This window comes from Mastomys coucha, unplaced genomic scaffold (assembly GCF_008632895.1).
Source record: "Mastomys coucha isolate ucsf_1 unplaced genomic scaffold, UCSF_Mcou_1 pScaffold21, whole genome shotgun sequence".
Lineage (NCBI taxonomy): Eukaryota > Metazoa > Chordata > Mammalia > Rodentia > Muridae > Mastomys > Mastomys coucha.
In genome coordinates, this window is record NW_022196904.1 from 188803689 (window position 1) to 188814046 (window position 10358).

The 10358-nt window shown below is 45.4% G+C and overlaps 1 protein-coding gene across 1 annotated transcript in view; it reads right to left on the minus strand.

Moving 5' to 3' along the window:
* Ablim1 (actin binding LIM protein 1) overlaps positions 1 to 9714 on the minus strand; it is a 295395-nt gene extending 285681 nt beyond the window's left edge. The window contains exon 1 of the mRNA XM_031390813.1: positions 9393 to 9714. Coding sequence (XP_031246673.1) covers positions 9393 to 9405 — 13 coding nt within the window. The 5' untranslated portion in view covers positions 9406 to 9714. The remainder of the gene's footprint in view (positions 1 to 9392) is intronic.
* Positions 9715 to 10358: the final 644 nt, after the last annotated feature.

Consider the following 10358-nt stretch of genomic DNA (forward strand, 5'->3'; position numbering starts at 1 on the left):
CCTCCCCCTCCTCCTCCCCATCCTCCTCCCCCTCTTTCTCTCATTTTTCCTCATCAGCCAGACAGGCCTTAGAAAGACTTCCCGACTCTAACAGCCTCTTGATTGACTAGTCTGGGTATCTGCTCCTGACCACCATTGTATCTTATCCTAACATCTTGTTACTTCCAACCTCAGCCCTCTGGTTTATTATCCACACCTTCATTTTGTGGTACTTTGAAACTGAATCAAAGCATGTTACAACTTTCCTGGGAGGTTTTCAAGGATCCCTTCCTATCTTACTGGATTTAACTGAACAAAAACCCAAGTCTTTGCAGTGGCCCACAAGAGTGTCACCCTGTTATCTCGCTGACTTTAGTCCCATCCTTCACCCTCCCTGCAGATCCTTGAACACAAGTGAGACAGACCCTAAGAGCATTCAGCGACTAAATATCCTCTACTGGGTGTCTTCACAGCTCCTTCTCCCCTTCCAGGTCTTTGTCCAAACGTCTCTTCCGTTATCAGTCCTTACAGATGATGGCTTCCTTGGGTCCCCTCCTCTCTAGTACTCCCATACACCCCTTATAGCTACTATAGACACTTAGCAGTGGCTGCCTCCCCACAACAGCCTCTATAAGTTCAACTAACACACACCAAATGATGAAATGAACACATTCTTCCTAACTCTAATTCTATGATCTATAAAAGCACCTAATCTTTTATAGAGTGGACTCCCCTGGAAGTAGATGGTCTAAAGGGATGGTGGGTGAGAAACCAAACCCTTCTCTGGTACCTGTGTGCACTACCTGCTCAAATGGTTCAAGGACCAGAAATTAAGTCCCCCCCCCTTTTTTTTACATGAAGCAGTAACACCAAGACACCCTGGTTCCACTAGAGACTGCCAACCCACCACTCTCTTCAACATTGTTTGTATTATTTTTTTTAACTTTTAAACTGATGACTGTCCTCCCTCCTCTCTGCCCAGATGCCAGAACTTGTCTCCTCATGTCGACTCCTACTTGGAGCTGATGGCCAGAAATAGCTGTCAGCCTCCTGGCCCCCACTTCCCTTCATTGTTACTACCCAGTTCTCTGGAGCCTTCCCCGTTGTAGATGTTTTTATGTGAATTCCCAATATGTTGAGTAAAGACTTTGGATGCAGCCTAGACTGAAAACACACTGCAGGATATTCTTCTCTTCAGGGAAAAAATATTTTAGGATTTACTCCACTGAAGATACAGACATACCACTAAATATTATTCTGGTGTGTACCGCTGCTAAAGAACTGCAGAAAGAACATGCCGTACAGAATGCAGGGCTAACTACTTTTAATTTACTGAAAGTCTAAATAACTTTCTCTTCAAGTCTAAGAAATAAAAATGAGCTAAACAAAAGGCTGGAACCATGTGATCTCCAGCCAGTCAGCAAATAATGTCTGAAAGCTTGACCCACAACGCTGGCTCTTATTTGATTTTAATAATTATACAAAAGATTCAATTACACAAAGGATTTTATAGATTCATCTACTAAATAAGGACTTTCCCACCCACTAATTATTTTTAATGGGCAATCCTCATACATTGGTAAGTGCATGCTAGATAATTTCCTCCATAATACGACATACTGGAAAAATAAATCCCCAGCACATTGGCAGGAAATCAAATACATCATATGGTACTACACATTTGTCATGCCAGTTCTTGGGGCCGAGGCTAAAGAAGTATAAATTTGAGGGCAGCCTTAGCAACACACTGAAGTTTAAAACATCCTTGGCTACACAGTGATTTTTGTCTCAAGACAATAATGATGATAATGATAACAGCTATAGGCACACTGAACTATACATTTTAAAGCTACTTTAAAAATGGATTAGTCAGAAGAACTAAAATTTCACATCGAAATAATTATGAATCTGAGACGTTGCTCAGTGGTAGAGTATTTGCCTAACATATGCACTGCAAATTAACTAATTGATTAATTATGTAACTATTGAAAGAACAAAAGCACCAGGTATCAACTTTCCTTAGTAGCTTTTCTGCCTCCATAGAAAGCCATCCTGTAAATTACTCCCACGTTAAAATATATGCAAAATTACAAGAGTTTGATTTTAGTTGGAGTTCCAGTTGCAAGCCTGTAGTAGTTGCAATCCCTGAGGTATATACCAACAGTTCAGAGATGCTCTGCCGTTGAAAGGAAGAAAAACAGATAAATCAGAGTTTAGCTTAAGTCAAGTGTGCAGCCATTGGCCAAATACTGTCTTTTGTTTTCCTTTGTTGCTTTTTAGGGGGCAAATGTCTTTTCATTGTTGTTATTTTGGTTAGGGGTTTGTTTGTTTGTGACAGTCTCGTGCACTCAGACTGTCCTTGAACTCATTAATGACAAGCTGTCCTTGAGCTCCTGATTCACCTCTCACAGGCCACCAAAGGGACTCTGAATGGCTTCTTTAAATAGCATATTAGCATGCACAGCCCGGGAATGAGGAGAATTTGCAGTCAGTACTCTGGAAGATAGGCTCAGTAATCAGCCCTGACTGGAGGTTAAAGTTCACCAGACTGAAAGCATCAAACCATCCACTATACTGCTTCAAGACATTCTCTGACATATGTCAGCTCTGTTCTCGGAAGGAGCAAAGAAGCATTTTGCTCCTTCATTGTGGATTTTATTTTATATCTGTTCTGGTTAGGTTTTATTGTCAAGTCAACACTACCTAGAGTCTTCTGGGCCGGGAAAAACTTCAACTGAAGAATTGTCTCTATCAGACTGGCTTGTGGCCAGGTCTGTGAGAAACTGTCTTGACTGATGATTGATGTGAGAGGGCACAGCCCACTGCGGGCAGCACCATCCCTAGGCAGGTGGACCTGGGTTGTCTAAGAGAGCCAGCTGAGCACAGGCATGCTGAACCAGTGCGTGTCAGCTCCTTATGGCACTGTAAAATACTAATGACTGGACTTCCATGCAGTAGGCGATTAGCCCTATTGAGTATTGGATCTAGGTGGTCTCAATAGACGGCCTACCTGATGGGTAAATGGATGGATGGATAGGTATTTCTAAGTAATACTGTTTTAACCAGGATAGAATTCATTTTTCCTCTAAAGCACATTGGAAAGTGATGATCAGCCAGATAAGGGTAACCACAGGTAACTTATAGTTCAATAAATATTTTCATTTAAAATTTTCTCATAAAATAAATTTTTACCAACTCTTCCCATATCCTCTCCAGTATCTTTAAAAATCAATGCTGTTCATAGATCTCCTGTAGGGATAATTCTGCCTCACCTTCCAAAGCCTTTGTTGAAACACACAAAGCCAGCCAATGACACCCATGAGCTTCCGAGGCCCATCCGTTCTCTCTCATGCTGCTCTTCCTCCATCTCATCCTGCATCATCCATGTAGATCTAACCTGTTCTCCAAGAACACATTTCTGTTCAGGAAGCCTCATTGACCCTGTGGCCCTCCCCCAGCTTAACAGGGCCACTCTCTGTCATGGCCATAGCATCTCCTCACCCCATATTATCTACCTGCACCTGGCAAATCTTTTTCTAAATATTTGTATTCCTGTCTCTCCTTAAAAAAACAGTGAGTTCCTTGGAAGTAGATATGGGGGTCTTTTGTTGTTATTTTCTGCAGAAATATCAATAGTCAGAAACATATTCATTGAATCCAACAACAGATAACATTAAACTTTTTGAAAAATCAAGAAAAATACTGTAGACAACAAAGACAAAAGAAATGTCTCCAGTTAATATTCTAGGGGCTATCTGGAGAAGACAGCATGGTGGAGAAGACAAAAGAATTAACTTTCCTCAAGAAACATATGTTGGCCACAAACACATGGGGTCTATTAACTAGCCAACTGCTCAATACTTGCATACAAGGAGCTCAAAAGACAAAGTGCTTGCTTAACATGCACTGGCTGTGGGTCTGAAACTCAGTACTGTATAAAGCCAGGTCTAGTGGCACACGTCTGTAAACATGGCCTTCCAGAAGTAGAGCTAGGCCAAGCAGAAAGTCAGGGTTATCTTAGGCTACATGAGGAGTTAGAGCCAACCTGGGGTATGTGAGATTCTGTCTAAATGAATAGACAAATAGACATTACTAGATGAATAAAAACCTATGACCTCAACTAGAATAAATAAATAGGAGGAAGTAGACATTTCTCCCTCTTATAGATTTTTGTCTCAATCTGTTATAATCATGTCTATTTGCTCCCCCCCCAAAAAAAAAACCCACAAAGATATTGTTCTGGTTAGCTTTATATCTAACTGGCACAAGCTAGAATTAATTTAGAAGAAGAAACCTCAACTGAGAAAATATCGTCATTAGACTGACCTGTGGGCAAGCCTGTGTACATTTTCTTGATTGAAGATTGAGGCACAAAGGCCCAGCTCACTGTGGGTGGTGACACCCCTGGGAAGGTGCCTACAGGAATGCAAGCTGAGCGAGCCGTGAGGAGCAATCCAGCTAACACCCCTCCATGACTCGTACTTCCAGTTCTGCCCTGATTTCCATTCGTGGTGGACTGTGATCTGGACATGAGAGATGGATTAAACCCTTTTCTCTCTAACTTGCTTTTGGCCATAGCACTTTAGTACAACAATAGAAACCCTAAGAGAAAAGGAGTGCCGACTGCCTTCCCACCCAGTCTCTGCCTGTGAGGTGGCCAGTTTTAAATGCTGGTGCCGCTCTTCTGTGACATTCAATCCACGCTCTGGGAATGGGCAGGCATGGGGATTTTTCTTAATCTACAAAACTTTGGTTCCAGTTTTATCCAGACCATTCTATAACTTGCCCTTTGCATTTAGCAATGTATGACGTAAACCAGGGCACATAAACCAAACTTATTCACTCATCCTTTCCAATAGTCCATAGTGTGTTTGCACCACAATTCAGAGGCATCCATTCCTCTAGAGGTGAGCATTCATCTTTCTTCTGCTTCATTGGAAGTTCTAAAACCAAGGAATGGAGATTGCTCCATTGCCAGAGCACGCACACTCCAAGTGCTGTCTCTGCTGACTCAGACAAGCCCATGCACAGGTACCTCAACCTTTAACCTTCACCCAGACTCAGTGTTCTGAAAGGCTAGCACACTCACGAGGCCATGTCTTTGCACAATGCTCATTATCTGCGGCGTGTCTGACATGGAATAAATATTTAACAGCCATCGAATTGAGCCAGAAAATAACGAATCAGCAGTCAGCTAGAAGATCCTGACTAGAGTGTTCACTGAGTTTTGTTATTTGGGTAGGAAGTAAAAAATAGGAAGATTTATCTTCTAACTTATAGCCTTGCTGTGTGTTGGGTTTAAACACTTCACAACCTAAACATATTCTGCTGGTGTGCTGGCATTTTTTTAATCATATGGGTGGGTTTTAGTATTATATTTGTGACTTAAAATTGCTCCTTTGAGAACCCGTTAGAGGATTCTACCATCAGAAAACATCAGAAAATAGAGCTCTTCATTCTATGGCTGCCACACTAGAAAATGGAGCTCTTCATTCTATGGCTGCCACACTAGCCTATACAGAACTAAGTGAGCTTGTGGAAGACAGACCACAGAATCTACACTGAATGTTCTTTAAATGTTGTATCTTTTTATTTGTGACTGTGTACGCACACATGTACACATGCACATGTGTTAGAATATGTACATTCATGCCAGGGTCTGTGGAGGCTAGAGGAGGGCTGTGGATCTCCTGGAGTTGGAGTGACAGGCAGTTTTGAGTTATCTGATGCACCTGCTGGGAGTTGAACTCAACTCCTCTGGAAGAGCAACAAGTGTTCCACAGAGTCATCTTTCCCCATACCCTAAGCTGACTATTCTCTCTCTCTCTCTCTCTCTCTCTCTCTCTCTCTCTCTCTCTCTCTCTCTCTTTCTGTCTGCCTCTCTCTCTTTGTCTCTCTCTATCTCTGTCTCTGTCTTTCTTTCTGTCTCTCTCTGCACGTGTGCAGGTGCGCATGAAGACTAGAGGTAGATGTGGAATATTTTCTTCTACTGCTCTCCAGTCTATTTTGTAAGACAGAGCCTTTCAGTGACTCCAGGAATCCTCCTGTCCCCACCCCCCCACTGCTAGGATAGCAAACTGCTAGACACCTAGACTTAGTCGCTCATATGAGGGACATCTGAACTCAGGTTCTCTGCTGTGTGGCAGGCACTGTACTGGACAAACAGCTCCCGATCCCCGCCACCCTGATTATCTTTATTTGGTGTCTCTAGCACAAAGTACTAGGATCCATATGTTTGATTTCCAGATACCTGGTAATTCTAAATTTTGGAGGCTTTGCTCTAATCTAATGAGACTTTGAAGCACCTAGAAATCTGTTCATATGTAGCTGGAGGGCTCTGCCTTTGCAGTATCTCACCCATTAGGTCTGGAACCCAACCTGACAGTCAATATTAAAAAGTTAGAAAATCCTCCCCAAGGCTAGAACACCTACCAAGTGTGACCATTTCTTCTTGATAGCAAATCAAGAACCAGAGCATAATGAATCCACTGTGGTCTTAGGGGTAAAAACACACAAAAGTCTGATAAGACTATTTGAAGAAACCATACATGGAGACAGCTTAACTTGTACTGCCACAAAAATTAAAAATACTTTGTTAGTTTAATAGTGGGTTTAATTTCAGTGCATACTCCATATGTCATAAATAGCAAACAAGCATGTGTTTTTTTTCTCTAATTTTTTTAAAAATGAAGTTGCTTTCCTATTGAAATCTACATCCAACTTATTTAGTTTTTCTGGTTTTTGAAAACAGTTTTACTCTCACTATAACCTGCAATGCTAAATACTAAAAATGTACAGACACTATTTTTTTTAATCAATGGAATTTATATTTCCCAGAGTCTAAAGACTTTCCTAGTTGTAGTCTACTCAAACAGACACATTAACTCTGTGATCCAGGGTCGGGGGTCGGGGGGGGGGGAGAGGATAGTCTCTACTTCTCTACTTCCAGGCGCAGAGGCGAGTACAGATAGGGAATGGACCAGGCACAGTGAGGCTGAGTTTGACATGTTTGAGATTCCAGCCGTACTTCACCAAGCACACTCTCTACTCGTCACTTAGAAGTTTGTGTGAGTTCCAATTTTGTGTAAATAAAAGGACTTCGCAGAGATAAAAACACCAGGTCTTTGATAACATCTAGGAATTGGTCCTTGAGCTGGAAAAGGAGGAGACTGAATGGGAGTGTCCATGACTCTCACGGGGCACAGGCAGCCGTGTTTCCCTCCCTGGACATCACAACATGTTGAAGGGATTAGGTTATATAACAGATGCAGAGTGTCTGACCAAACCGAGCCAAACGGAAAGAGCCTTCGGTAGCTGGTGTGAGCTTGGCTGTCTCCTCCCCACAAGGTTGGTCAGACTTTAAACTCCTGGACCGCCATGGCTGTCTCCTCTCGTTGTCGCTGCTGTAATGATAAACCCCAGCCAGAGCAACCTAAGGGAGGGTGGGTCTTGTTCCGTCTTTGTGGTTTTGACTTATGTTCACAGATCACAATCCACTACTGTGGGGAAGTCAAGGCAGGTACTTCCAGATCAGAGAGAATGAACGGACGGGAGGGCTCTCTCTCACACTCACTCGCCAGCCCTCTTGATCACAGATCAGGGCTCAGCCCATGAAGTGCTTTACTCTACCTGTGTCTTCTTATGTCAATTAATAATCAAAATGCTCCCCCCAGACATGCCACGGCCAGCCCGATCTGGATCATTCCTTAAGACTCTCTTCCCAGGTGACTCTAGGCCATATCGTGTTGACAGTCGCAGCAACCAGCATAACCTCCAATGCGAGAAGAAACAAGAAACCGCCCTGCTTTCTGTGTAGGATCAGAAATACTTGAGAAAGCATCTTCAGTCCAGGACGTCAGCCCCTGTTAGTCGCTAAGCTATCCCCGTCAGACATTCCAGATAAATCACAAAGACTGTGTAAAACTGATGATGTCCTCCAGTGTCCTCCCAGTGGTAAGCTGGCCCCAGCAGTTAGAAGGCATTGTAGGAAGGAATTTCAGTGTGGGATAGAAAACCAAGTCAACTGGACTCTTACTCAACTCGTGGCGTTTTACAACTCGTGGCATTTCCCCCACATTCTCCTGCCGTCTGTAGTAAGTGCAAGGGTCAGGGCTGAAAGCCTGGGCTTCAGAACACTGTCCAGTCTCCGAGCCAGAGTCTCGGACCACAGAGGAGCCAAGCCACCAAGAGCTGCCCATGCATGCTGCACCCCTTCTCCTTCCTCCAGCCTTACTTAACATGCACAGATTATCGGCCATGATTAGGTAGATTACAACTCATGGTCTCATGTCACCTCTACAGCCTGAGCACCTAAAATTTAAATCCCAGCACCTTGTCCCATTTCCAGACATGGAGCTGAACAACCACATTGCCAGAACAATCATCAACTAAGATTACATTTCTCAAAATGGATTTTTTTAAAGCATTCTGGATAGAGATTATTTATGATAATCCCCAACATGACCCTGATAAAGCAACGCTAAATTATCTAAGAATGTAATTGAATTCCTAACCGTCTCCCTTACCAGAAAGGGCCAAAGCTTCAGAGCCTAAAGACCAGCACTACAACCTGTCACACATTGCCTCAAGAGACATCAAAGGATGCAGAAGTTACTGCCTTGCAAATATACTTTCTAAAAATAATCAATATTTTTCTTCAGTGCTTATGACAAAGCAACCAAGCCACTTTGTTTTAATTGCTCGCAAGCTGCACAATGACTTGATCTCTTTAATATTTCACTCATAGTGGCAGCCACTGAGCTATGACTAACTCTCTCCTGAGCATCGCTGCTGTAACCAGATGGCAAGACATTCACCACCTTCACTCCTGCCTGAAAAGCAATTCTGATTTTTCCCCTTCTTTTCCCTCCTTCCATTCCACCTGCAGTAACTGTTTCCGATCCAGATCAAAGGAACTGGGAGGCGAAAGGGGGAATACCAGCCAAAGGTTAGTACAAGTAAAATTACTTTTTTAAAATGGAGCATAAACCCTGCAGCTTTAAATCCTACTGCACCAAGCTCTGGATTTCTTCCATAACTGAGCTACAAAATGGTAACAAGAAAGGAGGAAAAAAAAAATGCCTCTTCTTCCCAGGCAGCCCTGCCACAGCTCCTCAGCAGGATTGGCAGTGGCCAGCCCATCCCCCACACCTTCCCAGCCCAGAGGCGCCGCCAGTACAGGTGGGCTGGGCACCGGACCTTGGCCGTCAAGCTTCGCCCACATCCGGCGACCAAGGTCAAGGGCGACCGCTTCCTTTCCCAGCCTAGGAGCCCTGGAAGCCACTGCCAAAGTTTCAGGCCCGGCTGGGGCCAGCTCTGCTCTCGAAGCCCCTTGCCCTCGGGCACCTGTCCAGCGCGCCCTGTTCCAGACCCCGCGCCGGCTCCGCACGCCATACCACCTGGTCCCCACTCACCTCGGGTGGACATGGCTCAGGCAGCCACGGTGAAGCAGGAAGGAGAGGCGAAACCCGCAGGGCGTGGAGAGGAGAGGATCCCGAGACGCGCACACGGGCTCGCGCGTCCTCCCAGCCCCGGGCGAGCGAGCGAGCGAGCGCACGCCTCCCGCAGGACACCTGCTCTGCTCGCTGGCTCGGGGCAGCCCGGCGGGCAGCCGCGGATCTGCAGGGCGCGGCGCCGCTGACAGCTAGGGCCGGCTGGGCGGGGCCGGCTCCCCCGCCCGGTGCCCGGGGCCCACTCGGGTCCGGAGGCTGCTGGGGACGCACTGCCCGCCTGGCCACGGCGTCAGGCGGAGCTTTGCTCCTGAGCAAGGTGGGGCGAGTGATGGGGTCTGTGTCGGCCACTCTCCGGACCCGTGTCTCTGATGATGGTGATAATGCAGGCAGTGGGGGTGGGAGGGATTGCTGTCAATGGATGCTTTCCAGCTTCCAGCCTTGGTCCCAGAGAGACACTGTTAGAAGGAGCGAGTCTGTGCCTTCTCTAAGCGCTGCCCTTGAGTGGAGAAAGAACTCCAGGGTCACCTGAGGGGGTTGACTCTGACTGTGGAGCAGTCTTTGGCCATTCATAAGCAGGACCATCTATGACCGCCATCAAGGCCAATCCAGCTCTCGAAAGGATGGTGAGCGGAGAGAGGGTGACAGACCCTTTGCTGTGTGTCATCAGGACAGAAGACTCGGAAGTCTGCTGCCTCGGAGGTGTGTGGACTACCTCGGTGCTGGCTGGGAGAACAAAGAACAGCTGGCCCCGAGTTCTAAACTCCCCGAGCCCCTTCCTGGCCTCTGCTCCTCTGCACTCGCCAAAGTTCTAGTTATTTTCTGCACAAGCTCTTCCCAAATCTCCCGGTAAAATGAGATTCACAGACTAGGTCCAGCCATTCCGAAATGCTCAAAGAACAGGTGGACACAATTCTAGGAAAAATAATG